The sequence below is a fragment of the Tripterygium wilfordii genome, chromosome 2 (assembly GCF_013401445.1).
Source record: "Tripterygium wilfordii isolate XIE 37 chromosome 2, ASM1340144v1, whole genome shotgun sequence".
Taxonomy (NCBI): domain Eukaryota; kingdom Viridiplantae; phylum Streptophyta; class Magnoliopsida; order Celastrales; family Celastraceae; genus Tripterygium; species Tripterygium wilfordii.
In genome coordinates this window covers 10,226,853-10,243,997 of record NC_052233.1, presented here as the reverse complement: position 1 = coordinate 10,243,997, position 17,145 = coordinate 10,226,853, and the positions used below count along the sequence as shown (strand labels likewise).

General features: G+C 39.3%; 3 protein-coding genes across 7 annotated transcripts; 1 reads left to right on the top strand and 2 right to left on the bottom strand.

Moving 5' to 3' along the window:
* Positions 1 to 1,164: 1,164 nt before the first annotated feature.
* Positions 1,165 to 4,560, bottom strand: LOC120011546. 5 transcript variants are annotated; one of them, XM_038862690.1, is made up of 7 exons: positions 4,159 to 4,560; positions 3,274 to 3,387; positions 2,802 to 2,900; positions 2,668 to 2,715; positions 2,451 to 2,561; positions 1,987 to 2,125; positions 1,165 to 1,521 (listed from the first exon to the last, which is right to left on the bottom strand). In XM_038862690.1, exons 3-6 carry the CDS (start codon positions 2,877 to 2,879, stop codon positions 2,024 to 2,026), a joined length of 339 nt encoding a protein of 112 aa, XP_038718618.1. In that variant the 5' UTR covers positions 2,880 to 2,900; positions 3,274 to 3,387; positions 4,159 to 4,560; the 3' UTR covers positions 1,165 to 1,521; positions 1,987 to 2,023. The 5 variants fall into 5 exon arrangements, 1 of the variants encoding a protein (XP_038718618.1); XR_005471047.1 differs by having other exon boundaries at positions 1,170 to 1,521; positions 1,987 to 2,322; positions 4,159 to 4,559; XR_005471044.1 differs by having other exon boundaries at positions 1,176 to 1,521; positions 1,987 to 2,322; positions 2,451 to 2,715; positions 4,159 to 4,558.
* A 549-nt stretch (positions 4,561 to 5,109) lies between these two features.
* On the bottom strand, positions 5,110 to 11,465 carry LOC120006685 (probable ATP synthase 24 kDa subunit, mitochondrial). The gene is made up of 7 exons (XM_038856819.1): positions 11,305 to 11,465; positions 10,445 to 10,538; positions 9,893 to 10,037; positions 8,529 to 8,639; positions 6,771 to 6,917; positions 6,139 to 6,261; positions 5,110 to 5,502 (listed from the first exon to the last, which is right to left on the bottom strand). The coding sequence occupies exons 1-7, from the start codon at positions 11,341 to 11,343 to the stop codon at positions 5,439 to 5,441; spliced, it is 723 nt and encodes a 240-aa protein (XP_038712747.1). The 5' UTR covers positions 11,344 to 11,465; the 3' UTR covers positions 5,110 to 5,438.
* A 1,701-nt stretch (positions 11,466 to 13,166) lies between these two features.
* LOC120007665 (transcription elongation factor 1 homolog) lies at positions 13,167 to 16,559 on the top strand. The gene is made up of 5 exons (XM_038858050.1): positions 13,167 to 13,319; positions 13,759 to 13,885; positions 15,251 to 15,321; positions 16,055 to 16,076; positions 16,162 to 16,559. Exons 2-5 carry the CDS (start codon positions 13,773 to 13,775, stop codon positions 16,220 to 16,222), a joined length of 267 nt encoding a protein of 88 aa, XP_038713978.1. The 5' UTR covers positions 13,167 to 13,319; positions 13,759 to 13,772; the 3' UTR covers positions 16,223 to 16,559.
* Positions 16,560 to 17,145: the final 586 nt, after the last annotated feature.

Below are 17,145 nucleotides of genomic sequence, written 5' to 3'. Positions count from 1 at the left end.
TGCGTTTTAATTAAGAAACAAGATAATTGGGTTAAGATTGGTAAAATACTAAATGAGGCCTAAGTTAGTTGGGCCAAAGGGACGAATTAAGCCCAAGTCAATTGGACCGAAACCTGAATGAGACCTAAGTTAATCTGGGCAAAGCGACTAATTAAGCCCTTGTCAATTGGGCCCAAAACTGAATGAGGCCCAAGTAAATCGGGCCAAGTAACCGAATTCAACCCAAGTAGCTGGGTCAAAAACTGATAAGGCCTAAATGGGCCGAATTACGCCCAAGTAAATCGGGCCCAAGAGCCGAGTTAAGCCCAAGTCAATCTAGCCCAGTAGCCAAGCCAATCAATTGGGCCCAGGTGCCGAATGAAGCCCAATTAATCTGGCCCAATAGCCAAACTATGCCCAATTAATTGGGCCCAAGGGCCGAACAAAGTCTAACCAATCGTGATAAGGGCCAAAATTAATTAAGCCTACTCAGTCGGGCCTAAGGGGGGAAGTAAGCCCAATCAATTGGGCCCAAGCGTCAAATTAAGTTAATTCAGTCAATCGGGCTCAAGGGCCAAATTAAGCCAACCAATTGGGCCGAAGTGCCGAACTAATCCCAACCAATCGGGCAAAGGGGAATTAAGCCCAACAGTTGGGGCCCATAGGCCGAATTAAGCCCACTCAATCGGGTTCAAGGGCCGAACTAAACCCAATGAATTGGGCCCAAGTGTCAAATTAAGCCCAGTCAATCCGGCCCAAGTGAGTTGGTCCTAAGCATTGATTTCTTGGGCCGAATGATGCAAGCCAACTTTTGTAATTACTAAATCATAATGTTTTACAAGGCCTATGTCTTGCGTTCTATAGGCCCAAAACTTGCACCCTAGAGGCCTAACTCGAATAGGCCTGCTTATTTTTAACACCTTATTTTTAACACCTTAACCATACTGGACCCAACCCATATGAGACTGCAAGGTAACGAGCTTGTAAGGGCTTTCTAAGTCGACTAACAAGCATAGTCAGTCAGGTCGACCGGGCCAACCTTGTTCATTTGCTTATTGTGATCGGAATTACCTTTTATCGTGATCGAAATTAACTATCAAGATTCAAGCATAAGTGCATATGGCTTCAAGTTGGTTCAATTATTTTTTTATTTTTCCTTGGCCAATACTTTTTTTTTTTTGATAAACAAACCAAGAACTTTAGTTGCAAAGAGCAAGGAAGGCTATGTTCTGTCGAAAGATAAAAATCACAAAGCAACATGAAGTGGATAAATCAACATTGTTTGAACCCGCTAAAAAAATGTATGAAAACCGACTGATCCGGAAATAGAGATCGAAAGTGGCAGAAAAATAGAAAAATAAAAAAGGTGATGAAGAGGAAGAAAAAGGGTAAACAATAGGAGAAAAAAAATCAGAAATACGGGGATGAAAGGGAAAATTAATTTTTTTTTCACAGAATGAACTTTGACCAAAAGGGTGAGAGTAAACTTGGTAAAAGAATGCAGAATTAACCTGAAAGCCTGGGAGACAGAGGATCTGATACCTGTGAAGCAGACAAACAACACATGAGCCACAAAAACAGGATTTTGGAACAAAGCAAATTTAAGGAAATCAACCATACAAACGGACCAAGCAGCAAAATATTGGCAGAACCATGAGAACAACAATGCAAAGCACATCACAAGGGCAATTTGTGGGAAGAGAAATGGATAGCTTAAAAGAGAGGAAAAGACATTGTTGAGTCCGTTGAAGAAAATAAAGGGCTGGCTGAAATTATTGAGGTGAGGTGAATTATGGAAGAGAGAAATAAGGTCATGTATGGGAGGAGGATTGATATTCAAAGGAGTAGTAAGGTTTTGGGTGTAAATATGAGTGCAGGTCTTAGCATGCAAGGAAACATTGAGGTGTCAGTGTGTAGATGTAGGTGGGTGAAAATATCCAATTTCACCCATGGAGCTATGAAAAATCAAGAAAGAGAAGCGATAGTGGCAAAGAGAGTGAGTCTTACAAATACAAGAACCTGTGAGACACCAACAGAACTACAATCATCTCTCAGCCAGAATTTTGCTTTCAGCTGCCATTACCCATTCACAAATGATTAAATTCACTTCTTCTGGGTTCTGGCTGCTCATCATGGGAACAGCGGCCTGAAATATCAGAAATAAGAAATGTATATGATCAGTGTAGAACTCGGATCAAAATCTAAGATCAAACAACTATATCTGAAGCTTTAAACAGATTTCCACATTTATCAGCATCTAACTCTTTGATTATGATCCCCTGACAATGCTCTTTAAGCAGAGCAAGGTTGGACTTTAGAGTCTGAGATTGGATCTTTTGTTTCCTACAAGTAACCCATTACCAACCAACAGGAATTCATTCAGGTAATATATATGAATAGTCAATTCATTGACAAGAAACGATAAACAAAAAATTCCCACGTCCAGTGTTGTCTCACAATTGAGATTCTACCTGTAAAATTAGAACCCTTTCCTTGAATTCCTTCAGGAGGAAATTACAAGGAAGTGAGAGATTGAAACTGAAAATACTTTCCAGGACCACCAAGACACCAGGATCATAGGACTTTCATGGATGTTAAGATGATATTTCCATGAAACTAGACATAATTTTGAATGCAGCACATTAATATCCATTCGAATTAATACGATGCAAGTAACAAAGAGGATACTGCCCTTAGCATTGCTTTGATAAGCCAATCATCAGCACGCTCCGTCTTCTGCAATGGTAAGGACCAGAAAAATGAAAAGCCAGACAATATCAGGAAGCAGCACTTAAACATTGGCAGTGGCAATGGATACACACAGTTGGATAACAATTCCTCACTATGCTCTTGATGTTCAACCTCAAGTAAAACAAAAGAATTCCAGCACCTAGCCACATCGCCCCTGAGATTTTCTGCTCCTGAATCATTTTCAAATAATTAAGAAATAATGAATTTTCTGCAAATCATAATTAGATTGTGTAATTTCATCAATGCCCTTGAAATGATATATAATAGAATTTTTGATCACTTTCTGGAACACTAAGAAATATTTCATATATGCGATGGATTATTTTTATCTATTAGATGAATGAACAATGGGAACAATTATGATACACTTGCCCACAAAAAAATGCCAATGACTACAATCCTCTTGAGAAAAGGATGCAACAATGTATGACTTTGCAGCAACAGATAGATGTACTATGACATTCTTTAAGGTGTTATAGAAGCATGCTGGACTTATCTTAATTAAGATATCCAAATATCCAAAAGATACTAATTTACACTTACTTCAGAGAACTGCAAAGATCTATATCATGGTACAATGTTTCCAGCACAATTAATGAGGACAAGTGGCTTGGCTAAAACAGGCCAAAGACAAGCAACGACAGAAAACAGAGTAACCTGAAGATAGAGAATATGATGATTAGATAATTGATAAAGAGTAGATGAGTAAATAAGGTATTGATTAATTTTAGAATGTAAATCGTACATAATAAATGGAACCAGTAGACAACATGCAGAGAGATCTTAGACCAAGAGCAGTTTCCATTATACTATTTTTTGGGGACTGGGACTGGGACAGGGAAGGGGATGTGGATGATAAAGAGAAAGAGAAATTAAACTAAAACAATTGGCCACGTACAAAAAAAGATCAAACAAGAGGAAGCCTAATCTGACATTTCTCTCTTTGCACTATATCATGGCATAACACAGTTTTGCTCCCATTACCAATGTTTTCTGCATCTTTCCCAATCACATGTTGTAACAAAGTCATCACACACTACATAATTCAAATACACTGCTCTTTGACCGTGAATTACTTATAATTTTTGCAAAGCACGCTAATCTCTCAAAATTTGCATATGTTCAACCATAAAACCAAGTCATCGACCTAAGAAGACATTACTAAGTCTCAACTCAAATTTGGCGGAACAGATATAAACCTGTATTCCGAATGTCAGAAATTAGGTTTCCGCTTAGATTTCGGAATCAGATCTATTTTTCTGAAATAAATAATTTGCACGGTTCACACCTACCGTGCGTTATAATTCCAGTGACTTCATATTCGGTTCGACATTAGTAGTTAGATAATAGCAAAACAAACAACAAAGAAAACCCTAAAAAAACACATAGAAGGAGGAATATAAAGAGACAAATTAGAAGTATACGTACGAGAAAGAATCCGACGATCGAAGACGTAGCGAGGAACCACGGCCAGATAGTCGGAGGCGGCTACAAGGCCCGGATGATCGTCGACTCGAAGATCCTGCTTGAACCAGAACCAGAGAATTATAGAGCCATTCTTTTTCGCATTGCCTCTCGTTTCCAACGCTGAGAGAGAACAACTCAACCGCATCGTGGTCTCCGAGGAGGAAGACGAAGATGAGATGATGGGAAGAAGGGAGAGAGCGGGAAAGCGACAGAGTTCATGAAGAAAGAGTGTGTCCATGGAGACAGTGATCGAATTCAAATTTAGGTTTTAATCAGGGATTATAGTTGGATGCCGACTCCTTGAGGTTTGTTACTTATATCATGCGAGTCGTGGGTATGAGGCGGCAAATCCAATGCCGTTACTGTTTTCTCTTCAAAAAAAAAATGACGTCTTTATTACTCTTCCTTGAATAGTAAGTGAAATTTCGGGTTAACTTTAAAGATGCTAAATAAACGGTTTAAAGATGATTAATAAACGGTAACGGGATATACTTTTTTTTTAAAAATAATTTAATTAAATGATATTGCTTTTTGTAAAATGAGAATCTTATTGAGAAACCAGACTCAAAACCTATTGTTGACGTGAGAAAAAAGATTGACTGGAATTATTCCATCAATCTCACCAAATCTACACCATTGAATGGTGATGTGTGATGTTATCAAATCCAATGCAATCATGTATTAAATGATGAAAATTTGATGGACTAATTCCAGCCCCTATCCCCTGACGTGAACCTTGAGAGCTGTCTAATAACTGAAGCTTGTGAAACCCACTTCCCCACTTCCATGTTTCTCATAATTGAAAAAAAATTTTCAATTCCTCACAAAATTAGGGTTGCAGCAATAACCACTTGCTACAATCACCTTCTCGAATGGCAAATGGAAACCGAACAACAAAACATTGCAAGACAGTTAATGCAAGAAAACTTGTTCACGGCAGCACATGGCTGGTCCCATTAAAATTTATGGCACTTGCAATACAACGGTTTCGTCACAATCTAGCGATATAGTTTAGTTAAATTAACAAAACATGGGCAAAAAAGCCCATGCTTCCTCGTCATAAAAAAAATAATAAATTGGACAAACAAATCATGACATCTACACGGTTGCCACAATATTTGAATTTACCAAATGAATGGCCACTTATTTTCAAAGCAAAACAAAGGAAGTATTTCCCACACATTCAACATTGGATGTTGGCCGCCATTCCCTCAAAATGCGGAACAATCCAAAGCCAATTCTTACATAAAGTTCCGGACGTCCAAAGACTTAACATCCACCATTTGCTCATCATTGAATTCTTCCCTGCAAATTAGAGCAAGTAATATATCAATCCAAAGACGAAAAAATATGGGTTGCAATCAAATTTGAAAAGGCAGAGGTATATGAGGTTGCCACATAATTTCTATCTCAGCCGATACAGTTGTTTGAATGCCAGTAATGTAAATTTACACCTGCATCCAAGTTCAAAGAACCATGGAAGCTCATATCTTCCAAGAAGGCACCTCTCTTTTCAGTTGTCATGGTTACTCAATCTCAAGCATACAAGGTGATTTGACTTGACAAGGTTTACAAAAAGTTCCAATGATACTTTTTTTTTTAATGTCATTTTATCATTAATTTTTTGAGGACTGGGAATTGAACCTTGCACCAAATACAAGTGAAGAGGAGCAGGGGCCAAGACCAGGCTACAATACAAGTTCCAATGACAATGTCATAAATCATAATCATCTAGAGATTGAACAATGCAGATCAATATTACTTGTCCCAATCAATACAAACATAACACCTAAAAGCCGAGTCGCATTCCCTTTAATATCATGGCTTGGCCCAAGTACTGGGGCCAGTCTGTCAAGGAGTTTAGATGTCCAGAAACACTCACAAGAGAAAAGAGGCAGGGACTTATATATCAAAATGGAAAGCAAGGCCAAAATGACATACCGCTTTTTCTGGGTTTCCATGGCCTCAAGAGCATCCTTCTTCAGCTCCTCCAATTGTGCTTTGGCAATTTTATTTTCTAACTGCTCTTCATATTTTGGCAAATCCTCCTTCGGAATACCAAGCCTAGTAAGATAAATAAAGAGATTTAAATATCCATTTCAATGTAAGACTTCTAAGTGGCAAGGTCAAAGTTCACGGTAATGATCCATGGGAGAAAACTTTTCCACACACAAGCAGAGAGATAACATCAGTAAAAAAATAAATGAGATTTCGAATTTGATCCAATACCAAGATGAGGATATCTATTATCATAATACACTACTTGGAGATGACAGAAGCTTTTCTTTCACGTCAACAACCATGAGGACGAAGTAAAAGCGATTAAACTGAATAATTGCACCATCGCAGACACTATATGAACATACAGAAAACCTTTTCAGACAGGAAAAAAATATGACTGTACAAATTTGACCAAATCCAGAGAGCCTTTTCCCTGCCCACTTGGGTATCATGAAGGGGTATGATCACATGTTCAAGAATTTAAGCTCACCACGCTTGAGCAACCCTGATCACTGTTTATGTAAGAACTATAGCAATCAAATAAATAATTGAGATCTTATGAAAATGCTTACTTCTGATTAATCTTATCAAATTCTGCCATAAGAAGGGACATTCCTTTCTTATCATTCCTCATGAGAGGTTTTTTAATTTCATTTTCAACCTTCTCCAATGCATCAAACATCATAGCTTCAGCACCGAGATCATCAGTGAGCCCTCTCCTGCCAGAACCAAAAAGGGAAAAAAGAAAAAGAAAGAGGAAATTTAAGCATGCAAACAAATAGTAGTGAAATATATGACGAGTACAATATGACACGATACAGGCTGAATATAAGCATGTCATCACAACAGTTCACCAACAGTAAAAGACATCTTGAAAGGGAAATCCACATCAATTATAGCCTATTGAACAGGGGACAGCCATGACTGAATATTCATCAACACACTGATAAGGATCTCCTAACAACCAAGGCCCAACCGGACTCCCACCTAGTGGGCCGGCTGTAACCAAGGCCTCAGTCAGGCCCGGGCCCGTGGCCCTACCCTCATGAAAACCTTGGCTACTAGGGAAAGACCCTCCTTTCCCCTTATAAACAGATCTTCACTCCCACATCTGAGCGATGTGGGACAAATGCCTAACATTCCCTCGCTCTTACGGGGCCAACGTCCACGTTGGCCCACTCTGTGGCACCAGGCCCGGGCCCGTGGCCCTACCTGGACTCACAGGTCGCCCCTTCCGTAAACGCAGCCCCGCCCCGGCCCACCAGGGACGAGGGCGCTCGACACAAGTCCACAAACGCCCAGCTGGGTGGCTTCGATACCAATTGATAAGGATCTCCTAACAACCAAGGCCCAACCGGACTCCCACCTAGTGGGCCGGCTGTAACCAAGGCCTCAATCAAGCCCGGGCCCATGGCCCTACGCCCCTACCCTCATGAAAACCTTGGCTACTAGGGAAAGGCCCTCCTTTCCCCTTATAAACAGATCTTCACTCCCACATCTGAGCGATGTGGGACAAATGCCTAACCAATGATAGAGAGGGAGGAACACATCACTCAGTACCTAAGGCCCAACCCATCTACCAGCCCATAGCCTGGCCCAAACCATACGGCCCATGTGCTGGCAGGGGTTGTACCTGAGGCCCAGTTTAGGCTGAAAACCCCAGGTACTAAGGAGAGGTATTACCTCCCACCTATATACAGCACTTCCTCCCCTCTCCTAACCGATGTGGGACTCTATCAATACCCACCCCTTTAAGACCAACGTCCACGTTGGTCGAGCACCTTGGCCTGCCATGGCAGAGTACTCAGACTCAGGACTCGGGACCCTTCCCTATCCCTATCCTTTCGGCCCCATATAACAGAACACCAAGGCTGGCCACTCCGCGGACGCGGCCCCAAGGGCAAGGGGCACAAGGCCCATGGATACCAGAGCTCCCGACAGGGCAGGAACGAGGGCTCCGATACCAATGATAGAGAGGGAGGAAAACATCACTCAGTACCTAAGGCCCAACCCATCTACCAGCCCATAGCCTGGCCCAAATCATACGGCCCATGTGCTGGCAGGGGTTGTACCTGAGGCCCAGTTTAGGCTGAAAACCCCAGGTACTAAGGAGAGGAACTACCTCCCACCTATATACAACACTTCCTCCCCTCTCCTAACCGATGTGGGACTCTATCACACACCAAACGCACAACATGAGAGAACAGTATATCACTTACTTGATACGTGGAAATTCACATCAATTATAGCCTATTGAACAAGGGACAGCCAAGACTGAATATATGACGACACACCAAATGTACAACATGAAAGAACAGTATATCACATACTTGATACGTATTTCCTTGAGTGTCAACAAATATGTTCGGGCATCAAGAATTCCTTCTGTTCGAGTTTCGATAGTGTACTTAATTCTTTCAGATTCTGAGAACAAGCCCGCCCTGCAATAGGCACAAAGCATGATAGAAAAATCAACAATTCATGCAGTCAAAAACAGGCAGCATTGAGAGAACAGCAGAATTACACCCATAGCAGTCTCTATGGGTATTGAATGCAGCATAGAGACACAACTATGTCATTTGTAGAAGTTACAGCTCCCAAAAATAAGACACCATCATACAAGATAAAACAGCAGAAGTTAAAGGCATACACAAACTCCTACGAGAATGCTTAACAGTCACAACTATAGGTTTGTACCTCTGTGTCCTTGAGTTCTAAGGAGACACAACTAATAAGTTCCAATGACAAAATAACAGAACTTCTCACATGACGTAACGTCATTCTGCAGTTGGCAGCTAGTTCAAGGAAACTCAAATGGTCCAACAAGTTAGATTGAGGTCACAACTCCATCCAAGCTTCAAAGAAATAAACAACAATATCACACAACAGCCAAGAACAAATAAAGAGAAAAACTATGAATGCAGAATGAGAACTTGAAAACTGTCCATAAATTCAATTTTTACTTTGGTATTGATCTGTATTTTAAAATCAGGTGAAGATATGTAATATCAAGTTAGGTCTTAGTAAAATCTCAAATACTTACTGAATGGTCAAATAGACTATTGATCTCACTTTTAAATATGGCTACAGGACCAATTCTACAAGATAAATCATGTGCATCAAAGAGGCTACATACAACATTTCATGCAAGGCAATTTAAAGAACATCTCATAAACTTGGCTTATTACGATCACATCGAGGACCCCCTCCCTTCCAACCCAAATGCCATAAATATATTAGCCATGCAACACAACAGTGTTCCAATCACAAAGCCTATAAACACCATATGATTAGCTACAAAGTATTCAATATGTTTCCCAGACCAGTGTGAGAAAGGTAAGTGACCAAGCATCCAGTTCATCTGCTCTTATATGGATCTTCATTCTTTTGGATGGTCCAAGATGACTAATCTATCAATGTCTCAAGTATTGACTAGGAGAGAAGTGAAGTGTCCAAGCAACTCAGCATGTGCTAAATGTTATGATGATTGATTCAATATCAGTTGATACTAAATCATCATGAATCTATGACTAATAAATAGCATAAATATGTACTTTCTAAGTATTCTTAATTGATTGTGTCAACATCTTAAGTGATTTATGACGAGGGGAAGGGGAAACAACTGAGCCAAGATTGCAAAAAGATGCTAAACAGGAAGGTGATAGATGTGACAAAGAATCAGTTGAGAACTTACTTCTCTCGAACAGTCTTCATGACCTTGGCATATTGAGCCACTGCAGCTGGATCATCAGGATCTATGGTGATCTTCTCCTTCCGAAGTATACCCATAGCTGTCTCAAACTTCTTCTTAACCTCCAAAAAGATGTTCTTCAACATTTCTTTTAGAGTAAAAGAGAGTAACTTATCAGTAAATTACCAAATAATCAACTGAATATTCATTGAATGCCAAAAAGCATATGAAACAAAATGAAATATTCCTAGAAAAAGCACATAACAGAATTATTCAGAAAAGGAAAATGTCAACCAGATAGATTCAATCCTTTTCACATAATTAATAAATCAAATCAGGTTTCTCTATGATTGGCATTCAGTCAAACTTGCCATCCACATGTAACTCTCTCAGAGAATGGACACAAGTGCAGCACCTGTACATCCCATGTGAATGGCTACACAGGTATTCCACAAGGCAAAGTAACAGTTTAACTTTCAAATAAAACATGCAGATGCAACAGGCAGTCTAGTTTTCATAAAAAGAAAATACTAAAACATCTACATATCCACTAACCATCTCCCTTAAGAGCAGGACGAGAAGCTTCCTTGGCAAAGGAACGAACTGGAATAGCACATTGCTGCTGGGAGAAGACTTGACTGCCATACAACTGGACAGAGTGGAAGAAGAAGAATTAGAAGCATCGTCCAAGAAAAATACTATCCAAATGCTTCTAGAGGGCAACCAAGATCAATGTTTATTTAGGGTCTTGATAGGATCGAAAACTAATTCTGTGTGTCCTGTTGCCTCTAACATAAACCGAAAACTTGTTTCAGGTTTGCACTACAAACAGTATACAGGTCACAATTTACACTCCATACTTTCTTTACTATATTATTAGGTTTGTTAACAGTATTTAGCTATTAAGAAATTGCATTAACTATAATGTCATTCTCAATTCTTTTGCTAAATGTTCCCCAGTAGCAAAAAATGCATCCATCAAAATCCTGATTGTTTGGTTACATTTCCCCATTGCACCTTATCAACTTCACACAAGTTCTGTCTGTGTAAGTATTTTCACTCGTTCTAAATGAAATTCACTCCGATCACTCACTTAAACAAATAACAAAGAAAGAGAAGAACCCTCATCTTATGAATATAACCGCGTTTGTATGCATCAATCCCACAACTATACCAATGTGCACATTCCTTTTTGTTTAAGCACAATCAATGAGCACATTCGTAGAAAAATATATTTTCGATCACCTAAAAATCAGAAACCAGGGAATCTAAATGCACTGGTCAGATACTGATAAAAGGCGAATAAAGAACCCATAAAACACTTGTGATTTCCATACGAATGAAAATAGGACTTATAAAGATGTGCTTCGCGGGAGATGAGTACGGATAGCCGGATCTGTGAGAGCATGAATTACCTGTCTGGATTTGGATAAGAGACGAGACGAGAAGGCCATGATCGGTAACTCCTAGTTTTCTTCTTCTCCTTTCAGCGTTTTGTTCTCAATTGTTAGGGTTCGGTACTTTGGTGAATCTATCGGAGACCGAGAAGTGTGAGGGTTTGCGTGATTTTGACAGTCCAACGTGATCCAGTGTTACAATTTTATCTACCGTTGGATATGCTTAGAAGTAAATTTGAAATCAACGGCTGCGATTTTTAATTTGCAATATATCTACAAAAGAATCAATTTCCAAAGACAGTTTTAGGAAATAATGTATTTGTATACATGATCTTCAACTACCTCTATTCACAAAAGTTGTGACAGTTGATGTCACAAAGTTATTAGAAAATTCACCCCAAACAAAACAAAGCCGTTTTAGACCTGAATTCGTACGTCTTTATATTGTCCGCTTTGGGACTGAACTTGCACAATTTTATTTCTTTGAACCGTCACCTAAATCCATAAAAAACTTTGATTGTGTGAAAAAGAGTAAAATTTTATTTATAAATCATTTGAGTGGATTATATCAGAACATGTGAGAATGTTAATCTTGACAATCACGTAGTTACGAGAAAAATAACAAAAGAGGAAGATACCATCTTTATACTACCTTCCACAAACATAGATAATCCAACAAAATAAGCATAATATTGAAAGCATCCATCCATCCCCCCATCAAATCAACATACAAGAAACTGTCATACCTGCAAACCCAAAAGAGCATCAGCTTCCCGGTTGATTCAACCAATACTTCATTTTACAGCATAGATTAAACGACACAATGCTCTCATTATCATTGTTGTCGGATGATCCAATAGCCTGATTCGATGCTATGCGAGTGAAATGGTGCGTCCTACAAGGTAGTATTTCATAATCATGGCCATGGATGACCAATAAGATCAACACTAGGAAAATATCAGCTTATATATGTTGTCCCTTACATGTATATAACACGCTGATTTCTGTAGAAAGTGAAAACAGCACAGACGTCATATAAATTAACAATTAAAAAGCAAATCTCTCTCCCCAAGCAACAACGGATGATATTATTGACATTGCCTTCCATCAACCCTCCCCCCCTCACTTGATTCTTCAGACGTACAAAAAGGAGAGATGAAAAACAACTAAGAGCTCTATCAAAATGAGGGCTGCAGCTTATTCCAGATGCAAAATTGCCCTAATCTACTCCAGCAAGCAACAATCTCATCATTGTAAGTCTGTTGTATACATCATTCAAACTAGGAAGATAACAAGCACCTATGCAATATTTACTCTCTTTGTTCGTCTTCGAGCCATGGTCATCTTTGCTCCTCTTTTTCCCACTTTTATGACCCTCTTTCTGCTTGTCATGTTTATCTTCTTCTTTTTTTTCTGTTGGCTTTTACGTTGACCAGACCTCCGGAGGGTATCTTTTCACCATTTTGTAAAGCATTCTCAAAATCAGCTTCTCTGTCAACAATGGCATATTGTTGGAGAAACTCCGGATTTAATGAACCCTCTGTCGTGGGTTTCATGGAATCCTAAAACCAGTTCGTGTGAGCTCAGCACCATTGAAAATAGAAAATACAATGAAATAGTCAAAAAAAAAAAATGCAACGAATGTCCAAGATAAGGAGCACACCTAAGCTTGTAACAGGAGAGACTTTCAAATGTCTCATAAAAGAAAAGTAGATCAACAAACAGATCCCCCACCAATATTGGTAGGACATCAAAAGGGAAAAGCATCTAGTGGCCAACCCGTACACAAAAATGTGGAACTTATGGGAGAAAATGGGGGTGTAAATAGTCTTCACCTGTCAAAAGGTTATCTTTCCGACTTTCTCACTATACGCCGTCGTTTGGCACTTCTGACGCTTTTTTAATTTTTTCCCTTTTTCATTATTTACTTTCTCCGCTGACAAATAAATCTAAAGTCCTCGATCAAATTTTCAGATTCCACGGCCTTTCATTCTCGTCCTCTCTCTGCACCAACTTACTCTGATTCCATTCAGGTACGCTGCTCCCTGTCTCCATTCTTCGATTCAATTTCGGTATTTCTTTCTTTTATGGTTCAGATTTTGAGGCTTATGAGATTGAACAATATTTTTGGCTACAAAACACCGAGATTTCTTTCTCGAAGAAGGCTATAGAAAATTTTTATAGTGCAAGGATGGCTTTACTTCTAATCATTTATGAAATAGTATCTGTGGGGTGTGTTTTTCCTGCAGAATTGATACTATGATGCGCATGTCAATATGTGATTTTTGTCTTTGGTTTTTTGCATTGAATGACTAGTAAACTCAGCAAGAGGGACTCATATTTGCTTTGGCATTTTACATCAGCTTTTTTGGTTGTGATGTGATGGTGTTTACAGCTGAATATGGTGCCCAGGTGGTCACTACTTGATTGCTTACAATTTGGTCTAATTTTTACTTGACGATGTTGGTGCAGACTCAGGTCGACAAATGGGGAAAAGGAAATCAAAGGCGAAGCCACCACCTAGGAAGCGTATGGACAAGCTTGATACTGTTTTCAGTTGCCCCTTCTGCAACCATGGTACCGGTGTTGAATGTCGAATGTAAGTTCTTGGTTTATCTGTTTTCCCCGTTTATATTTCTTGATTTTTATTGGTCTTTAACCAAGAAGATTGGAGGAAGTTGCAATTTTTAGTCATGCAGAAGATTTGCATTGTGCTGCTAGAAGGATGGGGAGCAAGTGATGTGCTTTTGCACTCTTTGGCTATTAGAGTACTTGTTTAGAGTCATGTTGCATCTTATTTTTATACATGTTATGTCATTAGGAAGGGTTTTACTGTCGAGTAAAATGCAAGGGTTTGGCAAGTGAATGTTCATCCTGAAATAAACGGGATGAGAGAAATCAGAGCACTTTGGATTATCCTTCTGCATATCTTTACCTTTTGCTATTGTCTTTTCCTTTCTGGGTGAAATTTGTTTATTTTAATAGATTTTCTGTTTTCTGGCTTTATGGGTCTTGGTTTTACTTTGTGGCTTAGTTTAGGGCATGACATGTAAAAATGCAAGGGTTTGACAAGTGAGTGTTCATCCTGGAATAAACGGTTTGAGGGCACTTTGAATTATCCTTCTGCATATCTTTACCTTTTGCTATTGTTTTCCTTACAGACGAACATGTGGCCTAATGGTAGAGTTGTCGAGATGCAACTTAGAAGTCACGGGTTCAATTCCTAGAAACATTCTCTCCACATATTATGTGGGGGTGAGGTTTGCATACATCGTGCAAGCCTTGTGCACGAGAATTATGTAGGCGAGCATGATGTCTTGTGGTAGAGTTGCAGGGGTGCAACCTAGTGGTTACATGTTCAATTCCTGAAAACAACATCTCCACATATTATTTGGGGGACGGTCTGTGTACATCTTGCTTGTCCCCAACTCCACCCACTGCGAGAGGCTTGTGCTTAGTAGTAGTTTATCTTTCTGTTTTCTGGCTTTATGGGTCTTGTTTTTACTTTGTGGCTTAGTTGTAAGGCATGACTTGTACTCTCATATCTTATGTGGGTTGTGCGGGTGGAAAAATTGTCAGTTCATTCTTCTAAAGAGCATTGTGAGGAACCAATGATGCCTGTGCTTTGATTTGACTGTGATGCGATGTAAGCTGAAGAGTATGTTGAAGGTTCAACCTTTTCCATGTGGATGAGAAACAGGGCACAAGCTTTCAGGTTTGCAAATGCACCCCAATGTTAAGGAACTTTGACAAGTTTAACTTGAGGCATATTCTGGAGGGAGCGAGTTTCTTTGCGATTAACAATGCTGAACTTCTGTCTAGTTTTATTATTTTCCTTGCACTGTGTACTATCATGCATGAATTCTGCAAATTGATGCAGTTGAAAAGGGTCCAAACTAGGTTCTCTTTTCTACTAATGTGCATCACTTTCACGTACTTATTTACTGTACTTGTTGGGTTTCAGTGATATGAAGAATTTGATTGGTGAGGCTATATGCAGCATCTGCCAGGAGAGCTTTAGCACCACGGTCACAGGTATGACTTGCTTTATGGAATGGCCTAATGAATTTAAAAAATGTGAGGGAAGTATGCCTCCACCTTGCTTTATGGAATGGCCTAATGAATTTAAAAAATGTGAGGGAAGTATGCCTCCACCTTTTTAAGTCTTCCGTAGACTCATAAAAGGTAGAATATTAGAACCTTCATGCACATACTTGTGAGGGGGAGCTGGAGAGTTTTGATGCAGTAAAGTCTTTTCGCATACTAGTTTATGTGTACGCGACTCAAAGATTTTTAACTTTATGCATCCATCCATAAGAGGATAATGAAATAATGCATTGGCATCAGTCTATTTCCCGGTTTTGATCAATCGATTGAAACTCAACTTTATAATAATACTAAAGGACAACTTATTTGTTTTTTTTGGAGATTGGGTATGAAGTGCTATAGGCTTCTTGTCACAGCCTCTGCTTGTGTTTGATACTTTACTATGTGATGAATTGAGAATGTATGACCTTGTCACATTCTGTCAACATTTTGCTATTAAAGAAATCCTGCATATGTGATTTAGTTGCTTGGAAGTTTTTGACGACAAGTTTTTAGTGTTATGATTATGTCATTTTCCAAAACCGGGTCCTTTCAAAGCTCCTTTCATTGTTTCCAATCATTAGATGGGTGTTTAGATCATTTCTTGTTTCTTTCACCTTCTTCTTCTGGGGTCACATTGAATTAGAAATTTACTAACCCCCGTTTTCTCTGTGTCTTGCAGCTTTAACTGAACCCATCGACATGTAAGTTGATATCTATTTTTTTATCCAAATTTTAGCTATTCTTGTTGCGATTCGCCCAACCTGACATGACGCTGTTTGACTGCAGATATAGTGAATGGATTGATGAATGCGAGCGGGTTAACAGCCTTGAGGACGATGGTGCTTGAGGAGTGGTTCAGCTGGGGTGAATACAGAGGACCCAAATATATGTTATCGTGTTATGCACTTGCCCGACCAGATGTAGTATAAAAGGACCATATGGTTCTCTGTAGAAGATATCTGAATCTAAGTATTTCGGCCTATGGTATTGCATCTACTTCAATGCTCAAGCTGTTTACATCCATGTTTAAAGAATAACGCACGCTGAAGTTGTATTTGAGGATATAAAAATTCCTCTAGCTTTTATGTTGAAAAGTTCTGGTATCTTTTGAGTATCTTCATCTTTACCCTTGAATTGATCTGTCATCGTGAATTTAGTATATCAGCTTCTTGAAATTCCCTTGATATTTTTTTTAGTGGATTTATCAATATTGCAATCTGCAATGGACAGCACTCTGAGCCGCATATATGGTTTCGCCAATTATTTGGGCAGATATGTATCCAATACAAGCACTCTTTCGCTCCCTTATTCCTCGTTCCCCTATTACTTAACAACAAATGGAGCATTGCTTCCATTGAAGATTTATTTGTAGCATTTGTTGAGGTGTCTGGGTTCTGCTGTATTTTTTACTACAGTTGGCCCCGCTGTAGCTCTTTTCAAGCGCAACACCTTTTCTTTTCTTTTTTGTAATTTTTAAAAATCATAGATGTATAGCATTTGATCTAACGAGCTAGCTTTGTTGATTGTAACCAGCGTTGATTAATTATTGGTGCATTTGTGCCGTGAACAATGGGTACGATCCCATAGTGCCCCAGCTCACACATATAAACCTTTGCACCTCCGTGGCAGATGTCGCCAGGACCACAACACAGGTCCATGTCAGGAATGCGGCCCTAGCCATTGGTGTGAGCTGGTCCGGCTGAGGCTATGACAAAATTGGTTAGCTACAGAGGAATGGATGGTAAAACGAGTTTTGGTTCTCCCTAATGG